This window comes from Microplitis demolitor, chromosome 3 (genome assembly GCF_026212275.2).
Source record: "Microplitis demolitor isolate Queensland-Clemson2020A chromosome 3, iyMicDemo2.1a, whole genome shotgun sequence".
Classification (NCBI taxonomy): Eukaryota; Metazoa; Arthropoda; class Insecta; order Hymenoptera; family Braconidae; genus Microplitis; species Microplitis demolitor.
In genome coordinates, this window is record NC_068547.1 from 1,305 (window position 1) to 15,563 (window position 14,259).

General features: G+C 24.0%; 2 protein-coding genes across 9 annotated transcripts; one reads left to right on the forward strand and one right to left on the reverse strand.

The window, feature by feature from the left end:
• Positions 1–639: 639 nt before the first annotated feature.
• LOC103573693 (GPI ethanolamine phosphate transferase 2) lies at positions 640–4,729 on the forward strand. Its single transcript, XM_053737512.1, is given in 20 exon segments — positions 640–658; positions 739–901; positions 986–1,049; positions 1,051–1,176; positions 1,300–1,509; positions 1,594–1,768; positions 1,771–1,787; positions 1,903–1,947; positions 1,949–2,016; positions 2,052–2,296; positions 2,420–2,598; positions 2,600–2,665; positions 2,936–3,103; positions 3,105–3,366; positions 3,477–3,629; positions 3,632–3,647; positions 3,710–3,750; positions 3,753–4,018; positions 4,135–4,322; positions 4,438–4,729. Coding segments are annotated over 20 exon segments (2,700 nt in total). The 3' UTR covers positions 4,667–4,729.
• Positions 4,730–4,908: 179 nt separating this feature from the next.
• Positions 4,909–14,162, reverse strand: LOC103573694 (transmembrane protein 94). 8 transcript variants are annotated; one of them, XM_053737835.1, is made up of 25 exons: positions 13,446–13,704; positions 12,985–13,168; positions 12,766–12,900; positions 12,568–12,707; positions 12,280–12,473; positions 11,732–12,205; positions 11,370–11,635; positions 11,120–11,283; positions 10,826–11,045; positions 10,500–10,610; positions 10,068–10,161; positions 9,778–9,995; positions 9,457–9,692; positions 9,213–9,337; positions 8,869–9,017; positions 7,995–8,138; positions 7,646–7,789; positions 7,291–7,435; positions 6,993–7,201; positions 6,600–6,774; positions 6,267–6,512; positions 5,940–6,204; positions 5,720–5,813; positions 5,455–5,616; positions 4,909–5,384 (listed from the first exon to the last, which is right to left on the reverse strand). In XM_053737835.1, the coding sequence occupies exons 2-25, from the start codon at positions 13,164–13,166 to the stop codon at positions 5,312–5,314; spliced, it is 4,365 nt and encodes a 1,454-aa protein (XP_053593810.1). In that variant the 5' UTR covers positions 13,167–13,168; positions 13,446–13,704; the 3' UTR covers positions 4,909–5,311. The 8 variants fall into 8 exon arrangements, with proteins under 8 accessions (XP_053593810.1, XP_053593814.1, XP_053593812.1 ...); XM_053737837.1 differs by lacking the exon at positions 13,446–13,704 and adding an exon at positions 14,075–14,162 and having other exon boundaries at positions 4,911–5,384; positions 10,826–11,048; positions 12,985–13,159; XM_053737838.1 differs by having other exon boundaries at positions 4,911–5,384; positions 10,826–11,048; positions 12,985–13,159; positions 13,569–13,703.
• Between the last annotated feature and the right edge of the window lie 97 nt (positions 14,163–14,259).

The following is a 14,259-nucleotide window of genomic DNA, read 5'->3' on the forward strand; positions in this document are numbered from 1 at the left end:
CTTGGGAATCTCCAACGTCGACAAAAAGGCAAGTCCGGAGCCATAAAACATCGCACCCCTGGAAACCCCTTAACCGCGCTGGATAAACCGCACAGCTGCATATTGGACAAAGCCAGTAGTCAAGAGGAGACCCGATTCTGCCGCTCACGTGACGTCAGATGGACCAGCCCCTGGGACGGGCCCAACCCCCACTCAAGCTGCCAGCGCGGACTTGCCATAATTTCAAGTTACCAAAAAAAAGCAGAAATATTTTCTAAGTCGAATCGACAAGCCGTAATTTTGTAACTTGCTCGACAGAATATAGACTCCTTAAATCTTAGTTATTTATTAATCCTTTTCATTTAGAAGAACTCTTAACATAATTTAATTTAATTTATTTCTCAATTATATTATTAATAAGTACACCGCGTTCTACAAAGTTGAATATTCTAATACTCCCGGACGAATCGACCCCTGTCGATAAAAAAAAAAATCAAACTAAAATTAAATCTATAGCCAACCGCTAGGAGGAGGCGATAACAAAATATTGTCAAATTTATAGGTTAAGCCTCATAATAATGTAAACAAATCATACATTCAAATTTCATTGTTATCAGTTGTATAGTTATATATTATTACTTAAGTATTCTGTTTTTTATTATGGGTCATTACATCAAGAGTAAGTTTTTTCAATACTTTTTTATTAAACAACATTATGTATATTTTTATTTTTATTTAGGAAACCTCAGCAGTCATGAGAATTTCATTTTTATTTACTCTATTGTCTGTGGGCTCTGCGAATTTATCTATTTTTATTTGGTTTTTTTCCTATTAATTATTATAATGAAAACAATAATAAGACTACAGCATCTATGGATAATCTGCCAACATATATCAATAATATTCCGTACGCGTACAATAAATTCATTTATTATTACACCTAATAATAATCAATATTCAATTATTAACTTGATATTTTAATATTTTTAGCCTCAAACCCAAATACTTTTTATAAACCACTAGTTAAAAAGTTAATAATAATGGTTATTGACGCATTCAGATGGGATTTCATTTTTAAACATCAATGAAAAAATACATAAAACAATGTTTTTAACAAATAAGTTATTAGATAATAATTTGGGTTCTAATTTTCGGGTTAAAGTTAATGTTCCGACAGTAACAATGCCGAGAATTAAGGTGCTTATATACATGTATATTTATCCATCATTCATTATTTAATTGTCAATCAATAAAATATACTATTTATTCGATTATTATTATTATTATTATTATTATTATTATTATTTTTTTTATTGTTAGTCAATCACTACAGGTACTGTGTCAAATTTTATAGATGTTATTTTTAACCTTGGTGAAACACGTGTTCTAACTGATAATATACTTTTGCAAGCTAAAAAACATAATCATAAATTAATATTTTATGGTGATGACACATGGCTTCAAATGTATAATGATATATTTTTCCGGCATAAGGGAACTTCTTCATTTCTAGTTTCTGATTTTATTCAAGTTTGTACAATATATAATATATATTATTATTACTATTATTACTTCATTTTCTTTGTAGATAAAATATTTTTGTTTTTTTTTTAGGTTGATGACAATGTTACTCAATATATTAATTATGAATTAAATAAATCTAATGATTGGTCAATAATGATATTTACATTTTATTTAGGTCTTGATCATATTGGCCATGTCTATGGTCCTAATAACCCATTAATTAACGTTAAACTTGAGGAAATGGATAAAATTATTGATGAAATATCGAAAAAATCATACAATGGGTAATACACTATATACTTCATTTATTATACGACAATACTTAATAAGTTTTTTTTTTTTTTTTTTTTTTTTTTTTTTTTTTTATATTATTATTTTATTGGAAATAAATGACAATAGAATAAACAAAGTAAAGAATCATTATTTATAATATGTGGAGATCACGGGTATGAAAAATTCTGGAGGGCATGGTGGAGCAACGCCAGAGGAAACTCTGGTCCCTTTAATAGCTATTAGTGCACTCCTCATTACACTAATAATAATTTTAATAATAATAATAATAATAACAACTTACTATCTGACACTTTTAATCAAATTGACCAAATTGATATAACAGCAACTTTATCTGTAATGCTCGGAATTCCATTGCCATTATCAAACATAGGAAGTATTTCTTTAAACATGATTATTAATAATTACAATCTGTCATTAGAAAATCAACTCTACATTCTTTATTACAATGCTAAACAAGTATTTAGTAATTTTAAAATTCTATCAAACTACAATTACAAACGTATGTATTACTTGCATTATTATTACAATTTATATTATTTTTGTTAATAATTTGATTATTTATATTTATATTTTTATTTTATGCTGTACAATTAATTACATGAAAAAAATTTTTTTTTCTTAGAGTGTTATTTTGATTATTTAAAAGCTATCGAGTTACATTCAAAATGGATAAATACAACTGACACTTATAATAATCATAACAATAATAATAATAATAATAAGAATAATGATAATGAATTGGATCATGTTAATGTAATAATTCATTTATATGTTAAATCATTACAAGAAATGAAAAATTTAACTCATTCAAAGTATGATACACTATAATATTATCTTAATGAGTATTGCTATTGTTTTAATAATTCAAGTTAGTAATTAAAACTTTAATATTTTATATTAATATACATATATATTTAATATTATAAAATGATAACGTTATTTATATTTATTAGGTTTTCATAATAATTTTTACTTCTTTCAACGTTGACAAAAATATGAAATTTTCATTTAAAAAATTTTTATATACATGGACGTTTTGGATTATTTTCTCATATTTATTAAATTATATATTACAAAATTTTATAGATAATAATAATGAAGAATCAACAGAAATAACCAGTCTTTCAGTAGCTAATATTATTATGATATTATATTATTTAATATAAATAGCTGTTTATTATCTATACGAATTGATTTTGTTAATATTGATTTTAAAAATTTAAATTTTTTATTTTTACTGGCTACAATATTACACGCTTCAAGTTTAGGTAGCAGTAGTTTTATAGAAGAAGAACATCAAACGTGGTTATTTTTATTGGGCGACATTTATTGTTTTTATATTTATTTATTATATTAAAAAAAAACATTTAATTATTTTTATTATAAAAAATCATTTTATACTACTACCAACCGTTACTGGAAAAATTTTATTCTTATTAATAGCACATCGATTATTAAGAAAATTAAATAGCACTGGTAATAAGTATGCTCATCAACCGGATATTAATGGATGGCTGAAGGCATTAAATCAACAATCTACCTTTTATATGACTTTCATTTTATTAATGGGTAATTTTTTTATTACTACTAAAATAATAAATTTTAAATAGCCAACTGAATTCTATTATACATATATATATATACAATTAATTCATCATCTTTCTTTTTTTTTTTTCCAGCTCTTGGATTATTACTATTTATTCTCGCATTCAAATTAGATAATAATGAAAAATATAAACGATTACACCGACGAAATAAATTTATTTTTTATTCAATTTTTTTAATATGCATATATTTACGACATGCTTCGGAGCACAATCTTTTAAAACTGCCTTTTATCCTGAATCTAGGTAAATAATTTTTGTATTATAATATAATAAATAATCAATTAAAATATTTATTTAATTTTTAGTGGAATATATGAAGTTAATGTATTTTGGATTGTTTGTACCATTTATTTAATATATTCTTAAAAAATATTATTTACTGCTCAACAAATACAATTCAAAATTTATTAAACCGATTTATATATTTATTAATTGAATTTTGGATACTAGTATCTGCAATTTTACATCGACCTTATAATATTATATTATTACCAATCCAATTATTAACTCAAATTATTATCGATGATTTTTTCAAAATTTATGATAATAAAAAAAATATTTCATCAATAACCTACATAAGTTATTGTATTGGCAATGTGTTTTATTTTTATCAGGTATTAACTTTTTTTTTTCAACAAACAATTCCACCCAAATCAATATTATTTTAGTTGTTAAGTCTATTGAAAATGTATATATTAATGCAATTTAATTGAATTTTTTTATTTAATAGGGAAACTCGAATAGTTTAGCAACTATTGATGTTGCTGCAAGTTGTGTTGGGTTACAAAAATTTTTAATTCACATTGCTGGATTATTTGTATGTATAAATACTTTTTCATCCACAGTATTAGCCTATTTAATGTTAATGTATCATCAAAGTAGTACATCCAAGGAAATCACTGACAATAATAATATCATGTAAGCAAAATAAATACTGAAACATGTAAATTACAACAAACACAGAGTCTTAATATAATTATATATATTTTATATTCATTTATTTCTTTTTTTTTTTTTTTTTTTTTTTTTACAGCAGTATCTGTCAGAACCTGTTCCTTATAAATCGTCAGTATGCACTATTGAAATTATTTTCACTAATTGTATATACAGTAATAATAAGTATTGAAAGGTATCATTTATTTGTATGGTCAGTTTTTGCCCCAAAATTATTATACGAAGCTGTACACTGTGCAATAATATTTATTGCAATTTTTATAATTCATATTTTGATAATGTCAATTAGAGTAATAAAAAAAATATGAATATATGTTATTAAAATAAATTAATGCGATTAAAAGATACTCATTGCAATTATATTTCAATGAAAATAAATATTTTTATATATATATATATATATATATATATATATATATATATATATATATTTCAATTAGCGATTATCAATATTTTGAACATAATATAAAAATATTTAATTTTTAATGTTAATAGTAATAATAATTTTTAATAAGTCTCAATCACTCATTGTACATTATGTATATATTTAATATTGTATCTAAGATTAAATTTATATTGTTAATTACTTAAATTTTTAAATGCTTGTTATTTTAATAATTGTAAAAAATTTAGTCTCACATATATTTAAAAATTGAATAACATATACGAAAAATAATAATAATAATAATAATAGTTAAAGTAAAATAAATTTTAAATTTACACTTTCGTTTTGGGTATGCGATTTTTCACATTTTATATTAAATATTGACCGAATTATCTCTCATTTTAGTGATTGTACAAAATATATTGTTATTGTACAATACTTAATGATCATATAAAAATGATAATAATATTATTATTATTATTATTAATATACGCAGTGTTTAGTATTTGGCATTAAACTGTTAACATGGTATTGAATTATGTATTTACATTCATTATGTTTTTTAAAACTAAAAAGGTGAATTCATTCCGAGTTTTGTACCAAACTCTAATCGTGCCCTCTTTTGATATCGCACATTTGCTCTAAAATGATTTTATTTAAATTTAATAAATATTGTAATTTTTTTGTTATTTATTTATTATTACTACTTACTTAATTTCTTGCCATTTTACTAGTTCATTTATTGTAAAAACTATCGGAATAGATATTAAAAAATATAATGGCAATTGAATTGGGAATTTTGAATTTTTTTGTTGTTCTTCTTTCAATAAATTATACAATGTGTTACCAGAAAATAGAGCTTGTAATCCTAAACTATGATAATTATTGTTAATAATAATCATAATAACTTTTAATTAATTTATAAATAATATATTTAAAATTTTTTTTTTTTTTTTTTTCAATTAAATATACTTACACAATAACTATATTAAAAAACCAAAATAAATTATTAAATGGCAATCTTCGAAATATTAAATATTCTCGATGGACAAAACCTGATGAAATTGTTACTGTAATAATATATATATACTCATTAACATAATTAGTGACAATGCTAATCGTTTAAACAGTTTAATAATATATAATATAAAACAATAGTATTGTCAAATTCATATAATCATTTTTTATATACATACCAAAATGTAAGACTATTAACGTTAACGAAAAATGCTGCATCATAAATATAATATTTGGCTGAGAATTCCATCCACCCCAACTAACATCACTATTATTAACTTCAGGATAAATATAAAAACATTCTCTATTAATTGTTGGTGTTGTTGTTGTTTTTATTGTATAAAGTGGACATAAAAATAGGTAAAAAACCATTTGTGACAATACAAGTGTTATTATTGTTGGCAAAAATTTACTACCATAGCACCAAATAACAAAAAAAGCTACCTAAAAAAAAAAAATTAATAATGATGATAATAATAATAACAAATTTTATAATTTAATTATACCTCGCCATTAATGACACACTGATTTTTTCCTGTAGCCCTTTGCATAATTGTAGGATCTGTTGGTGTGGCCATTATTGACATAGATAAAAGTGGAATAATTAAACAAATTAACCACATTACTTGACTTATTGAGAGTAAAGGTGGTAGTAATAAAAATACTGATAACGCTTGGGCAAAAGAAAGTGTCACAACACAACATAGCCAAAATTGAACACAATTCCATAAGCACCTCATGTAATCTCTAGCCTATAATTATGAAAAAACAAAAAGAAATAAAATATCATGTGTATATGTTTATTAATTTAATTTTATTTTTATAGTTAATTAATTTACCTCCATTACTAGATGAAATAAAGCTATTGGATCTTCACGTTTTAGACTTAAAGAACAAGCTATTGAGTTAAGCGCACGACTTAAATCTACTGGTGATGGACCTTGATAATCATGAGGATTCATCATTACAGGAACTTTTTGACATACTTGTGGATACAAAGGTTCAACTGCAACTCTATAATTATCATTATTGTTTATATACATGAACAAATGAATTTAAAAAAATTATTGATGTCAGAAAATGTAAAAATTAATTAAGAAATAGCTAAAAAAAATTTAACAACGAGCCATTGAATTCTTTTAGCTAAAATCCAATAAATTTTTTTATTTTCTTCATTATTACAATTATAATAAAAAAAAAAAAAATTAAAGTAATCAAATAACTTTTTTTACCCAGCATCTGCTTGCATAAATATTGGCATATTTTCAGCATTAGCTGATGAACCAAGTACACAAACAACTTCACCATAATCTTGCATAATATGTAACATTTCCCGAGTTACTGTTGTATTACAATCAGTAAATAACGATACTAATAAAGGTACATTGTCAACCATTTCAATATGCGGACGAATTTTATCTATTCCTCTTGGTAATTTTGCCTACAATATTATTATTATTATTATTATTATTATTATTATTATTATTATTATTATTATTATTATTATTATTATTTAACTAGTTTCCTTACTCTATTAGATAAATCAAAATTAACTGGAGCACTCTGTTCAGTACTGTCAGTAAGACAACTTAGTGATCTCCAAGCTTCATGCCCAGATTCTAAATCAACACTTTGAACCAATACACTGTCCTCACTTCTAATGGTATCATGTTCCCTAAAAATATACATTTCAACTCTTGTTATTAATAAGTGATGCTTTTAATTACTTTTTTTTTATAAGATCAATACTATAAATAATAATTACTCAAGTAATAATTATTATAAACTTTTATTTTCATTCTAATCCCACTTGAGGTGAAACTATCATAGCTTTCATGACATAAAAATCGTAAATAATAAAATTTCAAGTATTTTTATTACAAACCTGTGACTCATTGCACTTTTTGTATGCAAAACAGGCTCTGGGTTCCATTCTGTAGTTTCTTCTTCAAATTTCACAGTAGTGTAATCTGTATTTATTGCACTTGGTGCAGACATACTAATTGCCCGACTTACATCCAAATTAGAACTATAAAATTTTTATTAAACCAATAATAATAATAATAAAGTTATGAAATAATAATATAGAGCAGTAAATAGCTTGAAAATAACAATTAAAATAAATTTTATTGAACTTGATTTCAATATCAAGTATTTATTATTGTTAACAAAATAATAATGAATATGAATATAAATATTAAAATCCTCGGTAGGTAAAATATTTAATAACATACCGAGGATATACACGATTAAGCAATACGCTGGTCTCCTCGTTCATCATGCAGGAATCAGTATTATACTGATTAAATTTGTCAGAAGACGTTGGTGAGGACATAGCAGCTGCTTGGCTCACCCAACATTCTACTGGACTCTCTGACCTATTGTCATTTTGTTAGTTACATCATATACACATACATACCCACTTAAAATATACAATTTTAAGATTAAAATATATCATATTATTATATACTCCAAACAATTAAATTATTAATTTAACAAACAAAAAAAAAGTTATTATATTAAATTATCAAGCAAATAATAAAACTCAACAACCATAAAACATTATTATTATTATTACTATTTTAATAGAATATAACTTTGAACTGTGTTTATTTTGTTTTGCTTTTATAATTTATATGCGTCAATTAAATTATCTACATCTATCATCAAATACGAAAATTTATTGAAAAAATTTTATGAATAATAATAATAATAATAATAATAATAATAATAATAATAATAATAATAATAATAATAATAATAATAATAATAATAATAATAATAATAATAATAATAATAATTTATCCATAAACAGAAAAAAAACTAATTGTTTTTAAAAAATTAACAATTAAAGCCCAAAAGCATAAGTGATATAAAAAAATTAATTATCCAACCGTACACAATACAATATAATATGATATTACGTAAGTGAATAAGTAGATATCGAAAAAAAATAAATAATAATAATAACAATAATAATAAATAAAAATACATACGTTTAACTTTTAATGTAAAAGATTATTATTATTATTATTATTATTATTTTCATTTTCATTTTGTTTTATTAATTAAATAAATTATGATAAAATAAACGAGAGTTAATAATACCTAGCTCTTTCGCTGAGTAATGAAATATGACAATTCCATCCACTCTCAAGACCCATCTTCTCGGAGAATACACGCGAACGTAATTCATTTTCCTTGCTGAAGTGAACAAATCTTATACACGCCCTTTCTAATTGTTCAATCAATTGGACCTAATAATATCCCATTGTTATGGTTGCCATTGTCAGTGACCAATATAATTAAGAAATTATTTCAATTAATAACGAAATATGAGAATATATATATTTTTTTTAATTATTATTAATATCTTTTGCAAGCATCAGTTAGACAACATTACTTTTATTAAGTAAAAATATTAATAATGATAATTACAGTAAAATACAAACCATGTCTGCTTGAGCTTGATACTGCATTGTTACCATTCCAATAAATATTTGATTACATTGCATTTCAAAACAACTATCAATATCATTAATTTCTTCATCTTTATTTTCTGTACAAAGTAATGAATCTATAATAAAAAGTAATTCATAAATATTTAAAAATTATTTTATTATTAATATTATTATTATTATTGTTATTGTTGTTGTTGTTGTTGTTGTTGTTGTTATTATTAAATACAATATTTACCTGTAGAATGAAATTGTCCTAATAATCCTTTAACACGTGGATCTAAAACATTTCGAAAATCCCATGGTAATGGTGTTGGACTTCTGTGAGGAGCATATAAATGTTTACTATCAGATGGAAGTTCTAAATATATATTTGATAATTTATTGTTGACGTTGTGAATCAGTGGTCTGTATGCAAACGCAGTACAGTACGATGTTAAACTTGTTCGTTGATAAAAATCTTGAATTTTTTTTCTGCATATTTTAATAATAAAAATAATTATAAATTATATAGAAATAATTATGTTATGATAGAAGAAATATATGTATAATTTTAAACCTGTCAGAGGCAGTTAATGGACAAAGATCATGACCATCCCAAAATTCAATACACGAATCCAATATAATATCAGCAGTACCTTGGGTTAATAGTTGTAAGCTACCACCTGTACGTTCTTTCATGACAACTGCTACCATATGGGGAAATGGAAATTTAAGCTTTGTTGCGATACTTAATGATCTAGCAAATTTAATATCACGTCTAACCATTTCCGGTTGCTAAAATATATATTAACATTAATTATTTAATTAATATCTAATACTAACTTTTTGTTAATAAAATATACATACAACATGTCGAAAAGTTGAAAGCTGTTGTTCTAATTGAAAAATTTCTTGAGCTTGTTCTTGGAATCCAATTTGTTTTGCAAGCTCACATAAGCATCTGTTGAAATAAATAATTTTTAAAAATCCATAAAAAAAAAAAGATATCCATAAATCAGAATAATAATAATAATAATAATAACACGACAAATTAATGAAAGTAAGGTAGTATTGGCTAAGATTTATTTACAGAGTTCGAGGTTCACTCACCGCAAGAATATGAATCTAAATATAATAAGAATAATACTAAAAATATTAAGAACGATTGAAAATATCTAGTTAAAAAGAGTTTACAAGTAGATTAATAAATTAATTAATAATAATAATATAATAATAATAATAATGGTAGTAGTAATAATAATAATAATTATTGTAATTAAGTGATATAATTTAACTGACCCCGTCTTTCCAATGTTTTCAGATTCCTCGACGATTAAATTCGTTCGCCTCGAACTTTGCATTATTGTATCTTTCTCGTGTGAATCAATTTTATCGTTGTTGCAGTTGTAGCTGATAAATTTATTATTCAACACAATTAAAGTTGTCAAACCATTATTAATTAAAGTTAATCGTTTACAAACATGATTATTTATAATTATTTAGTTTTTTTTTTTCATTAAATTATGTTTTTCAAAATACTTATTTTGTTATGTATCATAATAATCATATAGTGACAATAAATAAACATAAATATATATATATTTTATATTACTAATTTAAAATACCTTCTGTTAATAACTGGTACTAAATTGTCATTATATAGAGCTTCACAGGTAATGTGACAACAGAATTGAGTATAATGTTCTTGAGTTTCCATATTACAGGTATTTAAAAGTATTGCCAGACCCAGAGGCTTCAAGGAGTTCAAATGATGCCTCCATGAGGGATCATCAAATTGAAGACGAAATGGTAACGCATGATCGTGAGTTAAATCAAGAACTTCAGCTACTGATATTTGTAATATCATATATTTTTAATCATCTATTATAACGACAATTTAGAAAATAATAAAATTTTACCATGGTGATTGTAAGAAGTTCGTTGTTGTTGTTGTTGCTGTTGTTGTTGTTGTTGTTGTTGTTGTTGTTGTTGTTGTTGTTGTTGTTGTTTTTGCTCAATTACAGGTGGTTCTGTTGTTGTTGCTGTTCGAGGGGATTCTGAAGGTTTGTCAAGGCTAACAGAACTAAAATTGAATTCACATAAAATTTTTTGATTAAAATATTAAAATTTTATAATTTAAAAAAAATAAAAACATGATTTTTGGATTACCTAGATGTACGAGAGACGGCATTGGCATTACGTAAAAAAAAAACTTTTTCAGCGGTCGGATTGGCCCAAGATAATATTCCTTTTTTATCAATGCAACATAATGCCGTAACTGATCCGAGTACGTGAAGAATACTTGCTGAACGTGACATCATAAATTCTCTACCAAAAACTATTGCAAAAAAATATTCAGCCAATTCTGACCAGTTATAAACAACTTCAGGATTATTAGGTCCTGCTATGTCTGTGTCATCAAATGGATCAACTAACTATTGTTATAAGAAATAATAAATTAATAATAATCAGATATTTCAATCATTTATAAATAATGATAATAATAATAATATTAATGATAGTAAACTAACTGAAATTTTACTTGATGATTGATAAAGTTGAAATAAAGCTTTAAATCTTGCCATTCCAAAGCAGTTTAAAAAAATCCAAAATACAGGAAAAATAATTGGCAATAATGGAAGTGTAACTGCAACTGGTTGCAATAAATATAACTCAGTCCAATGGCCAGTACCAGCATACTTGTGAAAATATAAATGTCGTAATAAATTTATTAATAAGACAATTATTAAAAGAATAGGATAAACCAATTGTTCAATGCAACAAATCATAAGAAGATGACGTTTACGATTATGATAAGTAACCGGTCGGTCAAGGGCCTGATCTAAAGCCATTCGTAAATTTATCAAATAAGGAGTTTCCTTTAATATATAAATTTGATTTTTTAGTGGAATTCTTGGTTGCGGTGATGTAAATATATCATTTGTATTGTGATTAACATTAGGATTGTAGATTTCTTTGGCATGTAAAACTGTTCCATTTGGATCCTTAAAAAATAAAAAAATAAAATAAATAACAAATATATAGTAATAATAAATAATATATAAATTTAATAAATTACATTGTACGGAATACAATGTCCAGGTACTTGTTGACCAGGTTTAATTATAATAACATCACCAGTAACCAGTAAGGCCCATGGTAAATTGACGATTGCATTATCCCGATAAGTCCATTGTAGAGTTACGCATGGTGACAACGGAGTACAAAGATGTGGAAAATTTTCAGGTTCCCATTTGCATAACGATTGTGCAGCTATATAATAACATTAATAAAATAATAATAATAATAATAATAATTTATAAAAATCAATATCTAAAAAATAACCATTTTTTATATTTAATTATACCATTTATTTTTGTTAAAAGAATTTTAATTCTGTGAGGTATTTCATTATGACGTAAAATATTGTCAGAAATTACTAAAATAAAATTTAGCACAACAAGACCACAAACAATTAATCCTTCATATGGCAGTGATGAATAACTCCTGCAAAAGTAATAATAGTAGTAATAATTATAATAAATATATAAATAAAGAAATTTACCTTAATTCATGAGTATTAAAATAGGCAATTATTAAAGTAATAGCATTAATAAACAATGCAACAGCTGATGTCCAACAAAGTGTAGTGTATTGACTTTTATGGTGTAGTGTATCTTTTAACCAATCTCGATATTTTCTATCAAAAATATATTATTGTAAAAAAAAAAAAAATATATATATATATATTATCACTAGTGACGAAAAAAAAAAAAAAACTCACTTATTTTTATAATAATCATCTTGATATTCAATTAAAACACGTTCTATTTCATCATGAAGGATATTTAAAGCCTCTTTATTTGTTAGTCCTAATTTATTTTCCATTTTACACTGATGATCTGAATTTTGCGCATCTCTTGAAACAATATTTGAAGCATCCCCTCCAGAATTATCTCCTAGCATTTCTCAACAGAAAAGTGGATAAACATCATTAAGCTCAAAAGTTATTTTCGTATACAAATTTTAATAATAATAATAATAATAACTATTAAGACTATTATTAATTTACAAAAAAAAAAAAAAAAAAAAAAAAAAAACATTATTAAAGCTTTGAAATGAAACTGATAATACACTTATGTAAATAATACTATTTATATGTTATAATGGAATTTACATCAAATATTTAAATAGAAATTATGTAAAAGTTTGGTAAAAAAAAAAATCAGGTGTATATAAATTTACCTATATATATATATATATTAATATTTAGATCTTAGTACATAGAAATAATCACTTAAAAATATAGTAATCATTGTTACAATAAACGTTTACAAAAATTTAATTTCTGTTAGTTATTGTAATTACATTTTTATGACACTTCTCAAAATTATATATCATGTTAGCTTAATTTACATTACAATAGATTACAATGTAACTGGAGAAAATCACGACATGAATGATGAAACTTACGAAAAAAATAAAAAAAAAAAAAAACGAGTATTGCAAGTATACCGGGAATTCATTATGAAATAGATCATGTGAAGTTGGCTACAGAATTTTTGGAACTTTTTCCAGGTGGTAAGAGTTATTTAGTCTTATTTGCGGGTAAACTATAGCTAATTAGAAAACCCAACTAGTGACTCCACCATGTGAAAACTACGATAAAAATTTTTAAAACTAAAATGTTGATAACAACTTTTCTCATTTCATCATTAATGGTCTTAACAATAATTTTAACTCTTAAAAATGACACCAGGGATGAGGTGGCATTTTAATCCCAAGCCATTTTTACATTTTTAATTTTTTTCATTTGTTAAAATTAATTTATAAACAAGGTTGATGCTTTTTTGTAACAATAAAAAATATCTTACAGAATTTATGAAAAAATATTCTTGCGCTGTATCTAATGATGAAAAAAATAAATAACAACAAGAGGGTGATACTCACAGACCTCACAGACACACAGCTTAGAATTGACTCATTGTGATATCTAGTAGTCGATAAGATAATTATTAATTATTTTATCACAACAAGCTTGCTCCATCTTGTATTTTTG

Excerpts from the sequence above, each read along its gene's own strand:
- LOC103573694 (XM_014443506.2), bottom strand. The coding sequence starts at position 13,166 with ATGCTAGGAGATAATTCTGGAGGGGATGCTTCAAATATTGTTTCAAGA. Across the intron at positions 12,901-12,984 it reads GATGATTATTATAAAAATAA|AAAATATCGAGATTGGTTAA; the intron begins GTGAGTTTTTTT and ends TATTTTTGATAG. Across the intron at positions 12,708-12,765 it reads TTTAATACTCATGAATTAAG|GAGTTATTCATCACTGCCAT; the intron begins GTAAATTTCTTT and ends TTACTTTTGCAG.